General features: G+C 43.1%; 1 protein-coding gene across 1 annotated transcript in view; it reads right to left on the bottom strand.

Moving 5' to 3' along the window:
• LOC119159517 (uncharacterized) overlaps positions 1-9,398 on the bottom strand; it is a 199,905-nt gene extending 190,507 nt beyond the window's left edge. The window contains exons 1-2 of the mRNA XM_075890090.1: positions 9,088-9,398; positions 8,863-9,000 (exon numbers count right to left, since the gene is read on the bottom strand). Coding sequence (XP_075746205.1) covers positions 8,863-8,922 — 60 coding nt within the window. The 5' untranslated portion in view covers positions 8,923-9,000; positions 9,088-9,398. The remainder of the gene's footprint in view (positions 1-8,862; positions 9,001-9,087) is intronic.
• Positions 9,399-15,113: the final 5,715 nt, after the last annotated feature.

The following is a 15,113-nucleotide window of genomic DNA, read 5'->3' as shown; positions in this document are numbered from 1 at the left end:
CATAGCAGTGTTGAAAAGGAGCGGTGATAACACTGCTCCCTGTGGGGCACCCCGTGTTAAGATGCTCGACTGTCGACTTGAAGGTCGCGTGTTTGATCCCGACCGCGCCTGTTGCATTTTGACGGAGGCGAAATCGTAGTTCCTTGTACTGTGCATTGTCTGTGCTCGTTAGAAAACACCACGAGGTCAAAATATCCGGATCCATTCACTACAGCGGCTCTCGTAATTGTATTGTTGTTTTGGGACATAAACTTTCACATATGTTATTCTGGTCACACAAAGCGGCGGAATGAAAAGCTTTAAAAGGACGCACTTTTAGAACCGTTCGATGGAAATGCATCATGTGAAGTTGTAGCTTTGCAGTCGGGCCAGCTTTCGTAGAAATGTGAATGCCTAAAATGAAAGTGGAAGTTAAACTTTTTCACTAAGGAATGGCTTTTATTCTGTCGCGTTTTCTGACAGCTGCTTTTTTTATCATAGCAAAAAGTGATAGTACTCGTGAAGCAGGTGCACTAGTCTGAAATACGTCGTGCATTGTTTTGACAACTTTGTTGCGGATTTAGAATGCAAAATTTATTCGTTTTCTTCTCGCCTTGGTGGCTGTCGAAGGAATCAGTTCGCAGTTTCCTGCATGCGTGAGAAGTGTGCATGAAGTAAAGACACAATAACTTTTCACCGTTATCATTCTTAAATAGCATCCTTACATATACGCAATAAAACTGTGTCTTTAAACAGGTTCAAGACGTCATAACTATAGTACTGTGATGTGAGACAAAACTCTGAGGCCTTTCCGGATTAGGAAAGAATAGACAAAAATGAATTGTCTGCATTGGTGGTAGTTAACTAAGTTGTTGACCTCGCAAAAGGAATTCATTTGTAATTAGCGCAACTTTCGTAATTGCGGCACAGCTTGGCTTAGCACGCCGAGATTTCTCTTCGAACGAGATTCTTTACGATGTGGGTCCACCGAGACGTTCATGCAGAAATAAAGAGCAAAAGACGACCGAAGGAACGAGTGTAGGCGACGTTTGTCCACGTCGGGCGCGACTTACTTCCTACGCCTAATCAGCTGAGCTCGTTAAACGCGAATTAGTCGTCCACCGAAGACAGTCCTTTCGATCTTGCACGCTGAGCCACTTCGGCTACGTAAGGATAAAATTAGTGGTAGATCAAATGAGATCATTAAAGTGGCTCACTTGTGGAAGAAATATGTGCACGCAGTGCACTTTTTTAATTTTTTCTTTTTGTGGTTGACGTGCGCGGAACAAAATAAGGAGACGATAAGTAATAAATAGAAAGACGGGTAAGTTACCCGATGCGTAAAATGACTGGTTATCGCTTGGTAATAAAAATATGTCAACAAAGTAATAGAGAGCAGAAGGGGAAATGAGCATAAAGAAAAGGTGAACAGCATCTTTAAAAATAGTTACACCATCTCTCCGAAGGGGACCATGAGGTGATGCCTAGCATCGCGGTTGTGCAGCGCAAGCAGTCGGTTTTTCGATCAATAATCTCGCTGGCAGACACTGCCTGCGTCGCCTTTGCGATATAGGAGAGGGAAAGCGTAGGAGAGGATATATAAGGAAGGGACACCTATGCGGAATGGGGGAACGAGCGCAAGCAGGTGATAGGAGAGAAATGAAGAGAGTAACGCGCTGCTGTTGGAGAGAGGGAAAGGGGAGATTTGCTCATACGTAGAAAGAGCGCAGGCGCCTGTTAACGCGTGACATACCCGCGAGCAAGAGATACTCGGCATCTAATACGCGCCTATTATTAAAAAAAGAAATTCTTGTGTTGTGTTAGCCGAGACTACAGTGCAATGATGAGGCACACTTTAACGATGGTGAGCGAGAAGGGACTGCGGATTGATATTGACTGCTAATGGTTTTTCAGCCTGGCAGGTATTTGGGGTTTAATGCCCCAAAACCACCATATGATTATGAGAGATGCTGGTTTTTCAGGCTGCATCTAAACTTAGGTGCACGCGAGTTTATTTGCACTTCGCCCATACCAAAGAGCGGTAACATGGGCCGGAAATTGAACTCGCTCTTTCGAGCTTAGCAGCGTAAGACTTTAGCCAAGAAAGTACGTAGCGTAAAACTGTATAGTACAACCGTCCTGAATGCTGGCCTCCATGAGAGAGGATAGTGTATCAATTGTCTATTCTCATGTATCTCAGATGGCATTCAGGAACACACTACACGGAGACATTGTCGCTGATGAGACAGACGACGCAGTATATGTCGATGGAAGAGTGCAAGAATCTGTCCTGGCTGGCACTTCACACGTTCTGCGCCCCAGATAAGCTTGAATTGAGGTATACAGTACAATTTGGTGGCAAAACGGTGATTTGACGTTGATCGCGATGGTGTTGATGATCTTGCCTGGATATATCTAGCCTGAACTTCTTTTGTAGCGTGCAATAGTCACATGTTACCTAATTTGCATATAACCTAACCTATCGCGTGACCTTTATCTCATTTTAACCGTATGCGCAACATATAAACACTACCTTTTTTTTAACACACCTGAACGGGATTTGCTATATACCAACGTACTTACGACAGGGTTTCTAAACAAATGGCGTTCTCATGTGAGGAAATCGTCCGGCTAACACAAAGCATTTTGGCTGTTGTTTTTTTTTCAGTTTTAATGGCTTGTTTTGTGAGATTATCGAATGTAATTATGGCTGAGCTGACTGCACTGTCTTTAACTGATTAAACAGCTGACGACTGCGAATAAAGCGTGTGACATCTGCAGTGTTTTGCAGCAGCGTGTGCTTCTCTAAATGTGCTTGTAATGACGACGTCGGTGAATTGGTAGCGTTTTGGTGGAGTATTGCTTCTGTTTTTGTCGAGAAGTCTTCATGCGCCGCACGTGTTGCATTCAGTATTAACGATAGTAAAGGTGAAGTTACTGATATGCTTTCTAGTCCTTCTCCTTTATTGGTGATTGGAGTTTGTGTTCCCTCGTATGTCTCTGCCTGGTTAAAATGCCTCAAGCGTACTTATTTGCATACCTAATGTTGGAATGCACCCCTTATTACAACCTGATGTGGCACAAACCATGCTGGCTCGATGCCTGTTTGCTCTTCCTATTGAAACGGAATAGGTAAATGGAAATGGCGCACCTGCAGTATAATATTTTGACAGCAGTGTCACTCCACCTTTGCCTTTGAATAACGACGCCTATTGAGGTGAAAAAGATGCCAGATGAGTTTAATGCACCGTACATGCCGCAAGCTGGAGAACATGGGTTCCTCTGTTCTCGCTCGAAGAAAGAGCCTCAATATTACGCCAGCTGTGCCAACTGCCACTGCATAAACAGCAAATATTCATTGGCGACTTTTTTGTCGAAAGGCACAATTTAAGAATATAAGGATATATGTGCCAAACTTTATAAAAACGTTTAGAAGAGCACCACAGGCGCATCACTAGGGTCTTCTTGAGGGCGTCGCCATTATTTTTCGGAGTTGCCAAAGGAACAGCTTTATCAATATACCCGCTCATTCCGGGAAGTGTGTCGTTAGTCTCGAGTGACCATGTCAGCTAGTCACATAATTCGCAGACATGTCTTCAAGAGAAACTGTGTGGTTTCGGTGTCTAATATCGCATAAACTATTGATGACAGAACAAATACAATGTGCCGAACTTACGAGGGAAGTGCCCATTAAAAGCTCGCTACAGCAGGCACTAATATTTCTTGGCATTATATGAGGATAAGTTGGGAAAGCGCGAACAGAACTGAAATGAAACAGCGCATTACACAAGTAGTCCGGCATATCTCGCCTTTTCCTTCTCTTGGGTGTTTGTGCATACTAGATCAAGGCATTCTGGTTAGTGGTTTGTTCAGTAGATTACGTGCCCATGATTGTCCAGGGTGAAGTGAAAGAAGTCTTACAAGTGCGTTCTATCTACCTAAAGCATTCTATTCTACCAATGTACCCCCAAGTCAATTTGACCCATGTGCAGTCCGTTGCAGTCCATTTAACTCGACAGAAATGCTTTGAAATATAGGTGATGATTTCCACATAAGGTGCCTCTAGAGCTTGTGTATCAGGTTTGAAGGTTTCACTACTTTTTGCATGTCTTTACAGCGCTTCCTACATCTTTTATTATCTTCCCCTAACCAGTATTTGAGCCCTACTTACATTTTCTCGCCTAGAAACAACTCGTGCACCTTAAGCCGAACTCACCCTTCATGAATTATAACTACTTTCGACTTCGACCTCAACCTCTACTCCTGCTCTTGTTCTACGGCTAAACGCCGGCCTAGCCACTCGCTGGGCCACCTCCCGTTGTCATGAATAAGTTTTTTTCCCCTCAGACAATCACGCATGTACAAGTCATGAGCTGTGCGGAAATTGGCTTTACACGATATATTGACGTTTTGGCTGCAGAGCATGTTTTGACTGCTTGCTTTGGTGAATGCACCAATAAAATAATGCTAACTCGAAGCACTTCGCACGAGGTTGGCCATCGTTTATTTTGCCTAACGTTTTACCACTCCTTCTTGTTACCAAGAAAGTCACAAAAAAGTACAGGAAAGAGAAATAAGGGAATATCAAACGAGACAAAAAACATAAATGCTGTTCGTCTGCCCGTCTCCAATGCTGCTCACTGACCATGCACACAGACTTACTTATATTTGACTGTGCTAAACACACACGACCAAGCTTTCGGTAAGTTACGAGCCGTCCGCTGTGGAGAAGTCTTCGAGAACGTAATGTAGCTTGAAGTATGGAAACTGAGAAAAAGAAAACAGTAAAGCAGGAGATAGACGCAAGTTGACAATGAAATAGCACAATGTCCTTTATAATATGCATACACAACGATCAATACATCTGCAAATGATATTATTAGTTGAAAGTGACATAGCATATCACTTAAGTATGAAACTGTCATCGAGTGACCATGAAATACCAACATCAGCTTCCATCGTCCGGTCACCATAATGTGGCCTTCAAATGTTTTGAAAAAATGGCACAATAGGCCCAGCGAAGGACTTTATAATCCTCCTCGCCTGCTTGTGTCCGATGCGTGGCAGTGGGCTAGCCAAACGCTACCAGTGTTGCATGTAAATCACTGCTTTATTCTTAACAGTCACGACATGTATATCACGCATATCTTCTATAGGTTTATATTGACAACGACTATATGCATAACGTGTGAAAACAAAACTGAAGCGTAAGAAAGGATCCATAAATGCTTTTCACTTTATCCGGCGGTTGATGAATCAGGGCGGGTGGAAGACAAAATGATAGTGATGTTGGGGAAAAAAAGCGGTTACTGAGGAAATAATCAAGATATTTTACAAATCCAACTGCTCTGTGGTGCTCGTCTTATTGTGAATGAAGCAAGCACTGCTTTTTTCATACTTACCATGGTGTGCACTCAAAAGTGTTATATTCGACATGTTAATCAATCGAACCTTTCGATCTTGGCGATGAAGTGCCGGGGTGCGAGACATCGGAAGAGAAGGTTCGCTACGCATAGCAAGCTATGTCCACGTGATGCAACGCCAAGTTTGCTTAGGCAGAATGCGGTACGTCGTAATAATAGAATGCAATGCGCTGAAAAAAACAATTACAACAGAGGAGAGCAGAACTATGTTGCGCTTATGGTGCGCGCTCCTCGGTTGTCTTCGTCCTTTCAAGCTATCTGCCTTGTTACTATGCCACACGAGCAAGGCCGAACATCAGCATTGGTCGCATTAAGAGTTAGCACCTCATCAACTCAGCAGGGTATGCAGTTATGTTAGACATTCTGATTCAATTTTTCCTACTCAACTATGAACGAAAAATCGCTTTCTCTCTTCTATATGCTTACTTATTTATTTGTAATTTATTATTGATCGTGTGATGCGATCTCAGTGCCTTTCGGATCTCCAGAGTACAAAACAGCCCACAGTATATTGATTTACTAAGGGTTGTCTTCTAGTTACTTCCGAAAGGCATGAATTATTTTCATTACTTTTTTCGTTCTCATTTACCTCATTCTTTATTCCCATTTCCCCCAACCCGCATGTAAGGTAGCTTAGTGGGTCAGAGCCAAGTCAAACTACTGGAATTTTCCCTCCATGCCTGCAGGCATTTTCCACCCCAAACCTACAAAAATGGCTCTCGCTCATTCTCTTACTAGATAGAATAGTTAAGAAAGCATGCATTTTAGGTTAAAACCACTGACTGCAACGTCTCATCAGTTTCCCATCGATACCCTACGAAACGTTGCATATGCAGTTCCAGTTGTTGCCGTGAAAGTCTTATAAAATATATGACAGATGTATGCAAAACTGACGAAATGCGCATGTATTTTGTATGAATAGATATCCAATTAATTGATGGTATATGAAACAGTAGCACAAAAATTAAGGCAAGTAATTGTTTTTGTGTTTCGAAGACCATCTTTTTTCTTCAAAACAAGGACAAAGGCCTCGCTGTTATTGTATACAATATAAAGCATTGTGAAGGTTTTCCTTGATCGTATTTGTGCGTGCTCGTGAAATTGTTTCCATAAACAAAGGCAGTAAAGTACACAGCAATGCGTAAGCGCAGGGGGAGTGACGTCACTAATACTGTGTATCGCCTGCGCTTGTTATTAATTTTTTCATTGTAGAATCAGCTGTGATTGCAAAATTACCTGCTTTACAAAAGGCAAATGAATCGTCACATATAGCACACTAAATTAAGTCCGGAGCACTTAAAGGGTTTGGGTGGTTGTACATATGCTGTCGTCGTCCCTTGACGTAAGGCAGACACGTACACACTAGCCAGCTGTAGCGTATACATAGCGCGCACTCGCGCAAAAGAGAATGCTTCTTCCTCTTGTTTTTTGAGTACTTTCATGATGCTATAAGGTGTGGACATTACTACTATGGCTAGTGAAATAACACAAACCCCCTATATAAATAAAGCAGGAAGCAAGCTAGAATTAAAAAAAGAGGTAAGGAAAATGAAGAAACAACAAATGTTAAAGACAGAAGTAGGAAAGAAAAAATCAGGAAAAATAAGAAGAAAGAAAGAGAGGTGAAAAGAAAGAAAAAAGCGAATCAAAGAAGGCTGCACAGCTGCATACAAAGCATGGCTAGTCCGAAATTGCATCCTCATGTTTTCTTGGCCCGTATGCAATGGCGTCCCGCAGGCGTACAAAAGCACCCCGTCTGCGCAAGGAAACACACAGACACACAGACACACACACACACACACACACACACACACACACACGCGCACACACACACACACACACACACAAACACACACACACACACACACACACACACACACACAAATGTCTGAACTTGTAAAACTTGCGCCTCCAACTGGTGCGTTACTTGACACAAACGTCAATGGATGTTTGTTGAGGAGACCTTCTCTGTGGGTTCTTGCACGAGAGTACAAAAGCCGACGTAGCAGCGCATTTTTGGCGGGTTCACTTGCACCAACAACAGCCCAGAGAGAATTTAGCGCCGCCCAGGGAGTTTTGAGGGAATAGTTCTATAGGTTGTTTTTGTTATAGAAATGCGCATGCATGGGCTATGTATGACAGTCCAGCTGGTTCATTGTTTGAAAATAAGTCTCTTCTCCTGGTATAACACTAACTACAATGGAGCATATAGCAGTGGTACCAACCTCAATGTTTTGTTTGGTTGGTTTATTTACAGCTTGTGACATCCTAATGGAAACAGTGTAGCCCGAAAGGAAATGCGCTCGGTGTTGCTTGTTCATGTCTGACACTTGGTTGCGTTTTTTCTACAGCATAATTTGTGCATTGCCTACCGTAGTCCAGAGTTACTCTCCCAACGTTGTTCCTGGTTCGAGAGCCCGAACAGCGAAGTCACCAGCTCATTGAGAAAATGTGTTATTTTTTGTACTTAGCGTAGAAAATTACACAATGCACTAAGTCAGACCGGCCAATACCTGTGTGTTTGATCATTTAGATTTTCGTTTAAAAACACACAAATACACATACTATGCAGTTTGGTGCAAAATGGGTACCTGAGTGAACAGCTAAATTGACCTCAGCTACAGGAAAAGTGAAGCTGTAAAGCAACATGAGCGTTTTCTAGCCCTGTGGTTCTTTTTCAAGAACAATATATAATATTACAAGGTAGTTTTGGTTTAGTTTCAGTGTCATGGAGAAAAATTAATAGGAAAAGTCACCTCTGCATTCATTTTTTTTATTCTTTGGCTAAATTTCGATTTGCATTGAATGGTCCATCACTTACATTTAACAATGCCTGCTTATCGTGTTGTCGTACAAAACTGTTCAAAGAGACGACAAGTTACGGTAGCATAGCTCAAAACATAAGTATCAGCTAGGGCGCTAAAGATAACGAGTTCTGAGTAGTATTCTTCATGCCATGCTTCTTTCCTACTTTTACTGGACCATATTTTGTCGTCTGTTTACTGTGGTGAAACCCTGTAGAGCAGCCAGCCATAACTCATGTTTAGAAAGCTACACTTTCTTAGTAAAATAGCCGACTTGAGAGCTATTTACTACGTGGTGTTCTCCGTTAATAATTCATGGCATGCTCGAAAAATTACACTGGTGTGCTCTGGGACCACACCGGTGCCTTACTAAACACTTAACTCATCTGCGTCACAGTGCGCATCAGTTGGATTTGCCGAAGATGTCTTCAGTGAGGGCTCGATAAATAATGGCATACTTGTCCGAGATGTTCATACATGCACTGATAGGGTTCAAATCCTACGCGAACTTGTGGCAACACAACTAGGATCACTATGTAAGCAGGTGGCTGTGGTAACGAGCGTGTACCCTGGGTTTTAGTGATTATAATGTACATTACTGGAATCATCTTTGCGCATATATAATCATGATGCATTACATCAACGACGCCACTTACCATTAGGGCAGAGCACAGTGACGCCGTGACCAGTAGCAGCACACCAAAGAAGGAGGTCATCACGAAGCAGTTGGGTTGATGTCCGAGATGCAATCAAGCTTCTTTCGTGATACTCTAGTCTTGTCTTGGTGAGCTAATCTGGGGTAAGAAAAGTTATGCGCTGGGCTAAAGAGAACTGTACCGAACAGCAAAGAAGCACTATCAATATCTTCGTCTTTGTGCTACCTTCTGGTGGTTGTCAAAATGCAGACCAGCTTTTCAATCAGCACTCTGAAATCAGCACCCCTTCCCTAATCCTCCAGTGTAGGGTAGCCAACCGGATGTCTTTCTGGTTAACCTCCCTGCCTTCTCCCTTTTTGTTGCTTCCTCCTTCCTTCCTTCCCCTGAATTTTGTTTTTTAGTAATTGCCCCGCTATTACGCTTTCTCGATAATGTACTCTAATGCTGCGTACTGCTTAAGGTATAATTTTTTGTCTTTGATCACGCAACGCTTGAAGAAGAAATTAGGCTGCTGTAAACGGATAGCGGCGTGCCCGCGCGAACGTTCTGAGTTTGGCGTTCGTTCGACGGCGCGCTTTTATGGAAGCGCGTGTCGGTCGCCACGTGACCGCGAGTTGTTCGTCCAATCGTTAGAGAGGGAGACACGCCAGAAGGCGGGTAGTAGAAGAAGACGGGAGTTTGTGGATGAGAACGAGGAGAGAGGGAAAGCTCGCCGGGATTCTACGAACGAAGAGGGTGGCGCCTAGGACGGCACCTCGCCGGTACTCTCCTCTTCCGGGGAATCGTTCGAAGCGGAGAAGGTTCACATTCGTTCGTGCTGGCTCTTGAACCGCTCGGCAGTTTCGGAGGACATTTTCTTTTTTTTTTCGCACAGTTTAACGCTCGTATGGCAGGCACCAGGAAAGGAATGGAAAGGTGTGGCGCCTATGCGAACACAAAGAAGTTCATGAAAAAAATAGAAAAAAACATACAGAAAGCTAAGAAATGCATGAGTTCACTTAATAGCATGGCAGAAATGAACGGTAACATAAAGAAACATATATTAGATATTGAACTAATAGGAGCGCGAGAGGTGAACAGGAGATATTTCTTTACTGAGTTTGACTGTATATATAGAAGACTAGAAGATTTTGCCAGTCGCACCTAGTTTTTATTTCTAAGAGAAAAGTAAAAGGACCGAGATTATGTGTTATTTCGGATTACTATGCACACGCTCATGTGCGCTGTTGTGTGTTCATGGGATGATGTGGCTGGTTAGAAAGGTAACTTGAGAACGCTGCACAAATACCGGAACGTTAGAAGTTGTCTAGCATGCGCGTAAAGTAACATTGTACGAAAGAAAGAATTAAGCAGTCGCAGCATATGAAAAGGTAATGTTAAAATTAGTAGCGTTGACAGATGATGCATAGTACGAAGCAAAGATCTCCTCCCGAATTCTCCGTGGAATAATTTTTCAACCAAACGTAACCGTACACTTCTATCACCAGTGTGGGCTACAGATGCGGAGCTTGAATTTATGAAATGAGCTGTTCAAGTAATCTTATGGTAATAGTAATTTACATAGAAAACGCATATCACTGCCCATGTGAATAAACGCCATACACACTATTTACCCATATAATAAGCAATAACTAAGTTATTTTTCAGAAAGGTATCGCAGGATTCAGGAGACCTATCGATGGAAGTGGACGTTCAACAATGTGAGTTTTCAAGCTGGATGAAACACAACAGAAAGATAATGTAACTAGGCAGACGGTGTACAAGAAGGATGCTACGGTATAAGTAACTCAAGGTTACGTTACATAATAGTAATTGAAGCAAATTTGGAGAGTGAAATTGGTGGAGCAGATGCAGAGGCTCATATTTCAAGGGCACATCTCATAACATTATGAAGTATCACTTACTGATCAAATGCACAAAAATGATCGATAAAAATAACAACTAAATGTCATAAAAATACTCCGCTCACTTCATGCCAGAGCTGCAGTGTCCTTAATCCCGAAGAACAATTCTTAGTACAAGTGCTTGGGGTTACTCGGTTAATAAAAATTGCTGGTGTGGCGAAAGGAAGCTTTCGACGCCGTTTGTGCAAATATCGGGACGATCGTGGATATCAGAAGCGAGAGGCTGTGTTTGGGTTGCTGCCTACAGATAATATTTTATGACCGCAGCAGCGTAGTGCTGGTGTACGGCGCCCGCCTTCAGTGCATCAGATATAGGGATCAATTGACTCTGCTGCTGAGTAACAACCCGTTTTTCTAAAGAAAGAAATGTATCTCAAACTGGCAGTGTACGAGGACCTCTACTCACCTGCCAACGTAACTTCCTTCCACGTCCTCCCACCCTAAGGCACCATCCTCCCCATTTTCTTACCGCGAATCACTCCACTGTTTTGGGAAATAGACAGACCAAAGCGAATTTCCGCAGACCAAAAATACAAGAAATATGTATTAGCAACGCAAGAGTGACAAATGTGGTCCATGGTAACAAAAGAGTAAGTACCAGAACTAGCTTTCGCAGTTGTTCTAGTTTGTTTTTGTCTGTGCGATGTCTAACTCAATTTTTCCGTCAGCGTACAGGACTGATGATGGAGTACCTGTAGCACTCATTGCGAACGGCAAGCATGACAGGTAGCAGTATTTTAATTGACTCAAATTTTATTTCTTCCATTCTATGTGTGCGTATTCACAACACAGAAGGAAGGAAACGTGTGAGAATGAATCAGACGAAGGAGCACCAGAGCTCACCTTTTTTTTCGTTTACTTTGGTGAAGTGGCCTGGTCAGGCTACGGGCCAGGGCGTTCGCATTTGTAACTATGACGATAGTACTTATTTCTGACGAAGATTTTGCAATAACGCCTGCAGGTCTCCCTTTTACTGGGTGCTAGCAGTTGCGCTGATTTTTTTGGCGTCTCGAACCTAGGGGCATCATCTATGACTTCTTCGTTGATGTCACGTAATCAATGAGGAGCAAGATGGACGTACTGGTAGATACCAGTACGTCGATCTTGCAGACGATTTAGGAATTTCCCCCTTGTTCTTATTGAGCGACCCTTAACGCTAGGCACCACCCAACTCCTCTCCACCCGAAGTTTCTTCTACTTCCTTGGTTGTGTGGTGGAATCGGGCTGTTACCTACCAGACAATCCGTAGGCTTCATAAGTTCAGCACTGAGGAGGCGTAACAGCCAGTGTCTTCACTGAAGCTTCGGAAGCTGCCACGATATGCAAGCTAAAGTGTTTTCTTTTCTCTCACTGTGTTTCTCCACAACCGCCACTGACGCACTCAGGCTTTCCAATACACACCTCGCCACGCTAGACAGCTGTAGCAGGGCTTCCACATTAGTTGCGTGTACGCACGCCGCAAGCCAGCTATAATGGTGGCCGGTGTCTTCAAAGCTGCTCTTATGAACCCGCTTTGTATCCTTATGTGCCTGCAGATCTTCTCTTCTGTACCTTGAAGACATCAAAGCACATTTCGTAACTCATATAAAAGCCTGACATATGTATTTAGGACTGACAGAGTGCGCCTACTCAGTTCTCAATTCGTACTTAGGTGGAACCGCCTAAGCGTCAAGGAACACTGTATTGTACTCTTCAATGACATGCATGCGGGAATCCAAGTTTAGTGACAAGCTTTGTGAGTTACGTTTAAACTCGGGTGTTTTTATTTTCTGTTTGAGTCGGTAAGCATATTATACTGTACCTGGCAAATGATCTAGTTCGCTACTCTTACTACTTTGTCAGAAGCAAGTGTTTCGAATTATTGGATAATTTTGTGATGTTAGGAATTGTGGCCCATGAGAAAAAAAAGTACCTGCACCATGTACCCCACTTGTCTCAAACTCACTCAATTAAATTAACTGCTTGCACCTTTGGTGGCATTGTTATAACGCACGCCGACAAAATGAAGGCACACTGACAGAAAGAAATATGGGCTCTAGCAACTGGTTTTTATTCAAAACCAGTTGATTATGTGCAGGGCAGATTTAAAAAAAAAGTCTCTTGTGAGATAACTGCCATCTGTGTATCAGTATGCCTTTTTTTAGTCCGTGTCCACCAGCGCGACCCTTCCTAGTAAAAATTTCCAATTCGCCTAAGGCACAGCACTTTCAGATGCTTGCATTTACCTGGTGGAATGTGGAAACACATCACCACAGCCTCATCTTTACAATAGCAGATGTCACTATGTCCATTCTCTGGCTGTGCCCAAAGAGATGAGAAAGTGTACAATAATATCGGTCTCTATCGTAGTTTTATTTACGTTCGCGAGTTTGATTCTAGTTGATGAAAGCAGTTTGCTTCGTCTGCTTACCGTCCTTCATGCGGGCTTATTGAGAACTTCGGTGCTACCTTGTACAATCATTTACCAGCCCACATTCTAAAACCAACCTCATTGTTTTTCGTTTTTCTTAGGCGTTTCTCGCATTTAGTACGCTTGATAAACAAAGTAGGTCTGGACCACAAATAAAACTCGTATTTGACTTTCGTTACCATTTTCGTACCTTTATAACGCATGTAGACTGTAGGGAAACGTAACAACGACGAAAAATAAGAATAACGTTTGTTTAAGAATACGAGTTTATGTCTGGAAGCAATTTTTTCATTTTTTTATATAACTAAATTTCCAAGTAATGGCGTGTGACCATGATGACAGATGACGTGTGGTTCTTAGGGCGGTGCAGGTCAAGTACTCGTGAGCCCTATGATAGTTGAGTACGAAGTACCCAAAATTGTTAAACACAATTTCTTAACACATCAAAACTATTAATGCAAATATTGCTGTAAGACAGACAAAGCACTGTAAACACACTGACTGGCAACGGCACGAAAAATGTCGCTTGGTCGTTACAAGGCACGCTGTTGTTATTGTTTAGCGCGTCGTCTGGCTGTTCAAGGGTGTCTGTGGGTTGGAGTGCCTCGATGCCCACTCCTCCGCTCAGAGTGAAGACATCTGGGGTGGCCGCCATCATCACTCCGGCTGCATACCGGTCTGGGTCTGGCACGTAGTGGACCACTACCCTAGCGCGAATTGTTGTAGCCCTCAGGAACTGAACATCCAGGCATAAGATGGCAACGAAAGCGAGCACGTGAGCTCTACAGCTTGGCGAAGACACTGCAACCACAACAATGGCGGAGGGAGCAGTACAAAAGGTGGCAGCACCCTGAGCGGGGGTGCGTGCATCGAGGCACCCTACTGTGTGTAGCACTGCAGCGCCGCCTGTAAAAGAACCATCGTCAACTGCCTAATTCTTAACTGCACGTGTTATCAGCGAAATTAAAAAGTTTACTGCGTTTAGCGTAATAGCAACGCTTAGGTGACAAAATGTCAGGATTTTATATACCAATTCACCATTTGAACAGTTGAGTGCAGGGTCGTCAAGGGCCAATGTGAACGTGTCAACCGCATTTAAGGCATTATAGAAGCCGATGTTTAGTACATGGTTTGAAAACCTGTTGCTATATTTGTAGACACGAGGATTAGACATCATACAACGAACGTCTCACTTATGAATTTTAACTAACACTTCATTTTTACAAGCTTGAATACCAGTGGTGTATTGACATTAGGTGTGGATTACTTCGTACATTACGTGAGAGTGATCAGCCCAATTTCCTCCTTCACACACTATAATTGCCAGACGTATTCGAGCACGTGGTGCCCTTTGCGGCCACTTGAACCAGTACATAAATCTCGTACCTCAGCTGTCGCCCCTCTTTCGAGTCTATTTACAGCAAAAATGTTACGCTTTTCTTTATGCCGCACGAAGTCGGCGGAAAGATATCATTGTCATGAACTGACACATGCTTTTTGCGGCCACTTCTTCGGTTTCTGCTTCACCCGCAGAATAAGTGCATCTATTTTTCCGGCGTAAGCTGCGATAATTATGGCGGGCGCGAGGACTACAACAAGAATTAGAAAGAACAGAAGGAACAGAAAGAACGGAGCAAGAGAGAATTGGAGAAAAAATAGGAACAATAGAAAGAGAAGAAAACTTTATTTAAAAAAAATTATACAATAGGGTCAGGCTTTGCCCATCGCCCGTGGCCGTAAGCCGTAATTCCTTTAGACTGTGGCAGCAAGGGCTTGAGGGACGATGTCTTGCTGGACATTAAGGCCCGGACTATGGAGCAGCACCTCTCAGGATTTTAGTGTGTGTGAATCATCATTCGGACTCCGAAATGTTCATACCAAGTGGACCATGTTTGCTGTGTCATCTCAAAATTTGCCCCGAGACTGGAAAACTTCTA

Source organism: Rhipicephalus microplus, chromosome 3 (assembly GCF_043290135.1).
Source record: "Rhipicephalus microplus isolate Deutch F79 chromosome 3, USDA_Rmic, whole genome shotgun sequence".
NCBI lineage: Eukaryota > Metazoa > Arthropoda > Arachnida > Ixodida > Ixodidae > Rhipicephalus > Rhipicephalus microplus.
The sequence above is the reverse complement of the archived record's forward strand: the minus strand, read 5'-3'. Positions and strand labels throughout refer to the sequence as shown.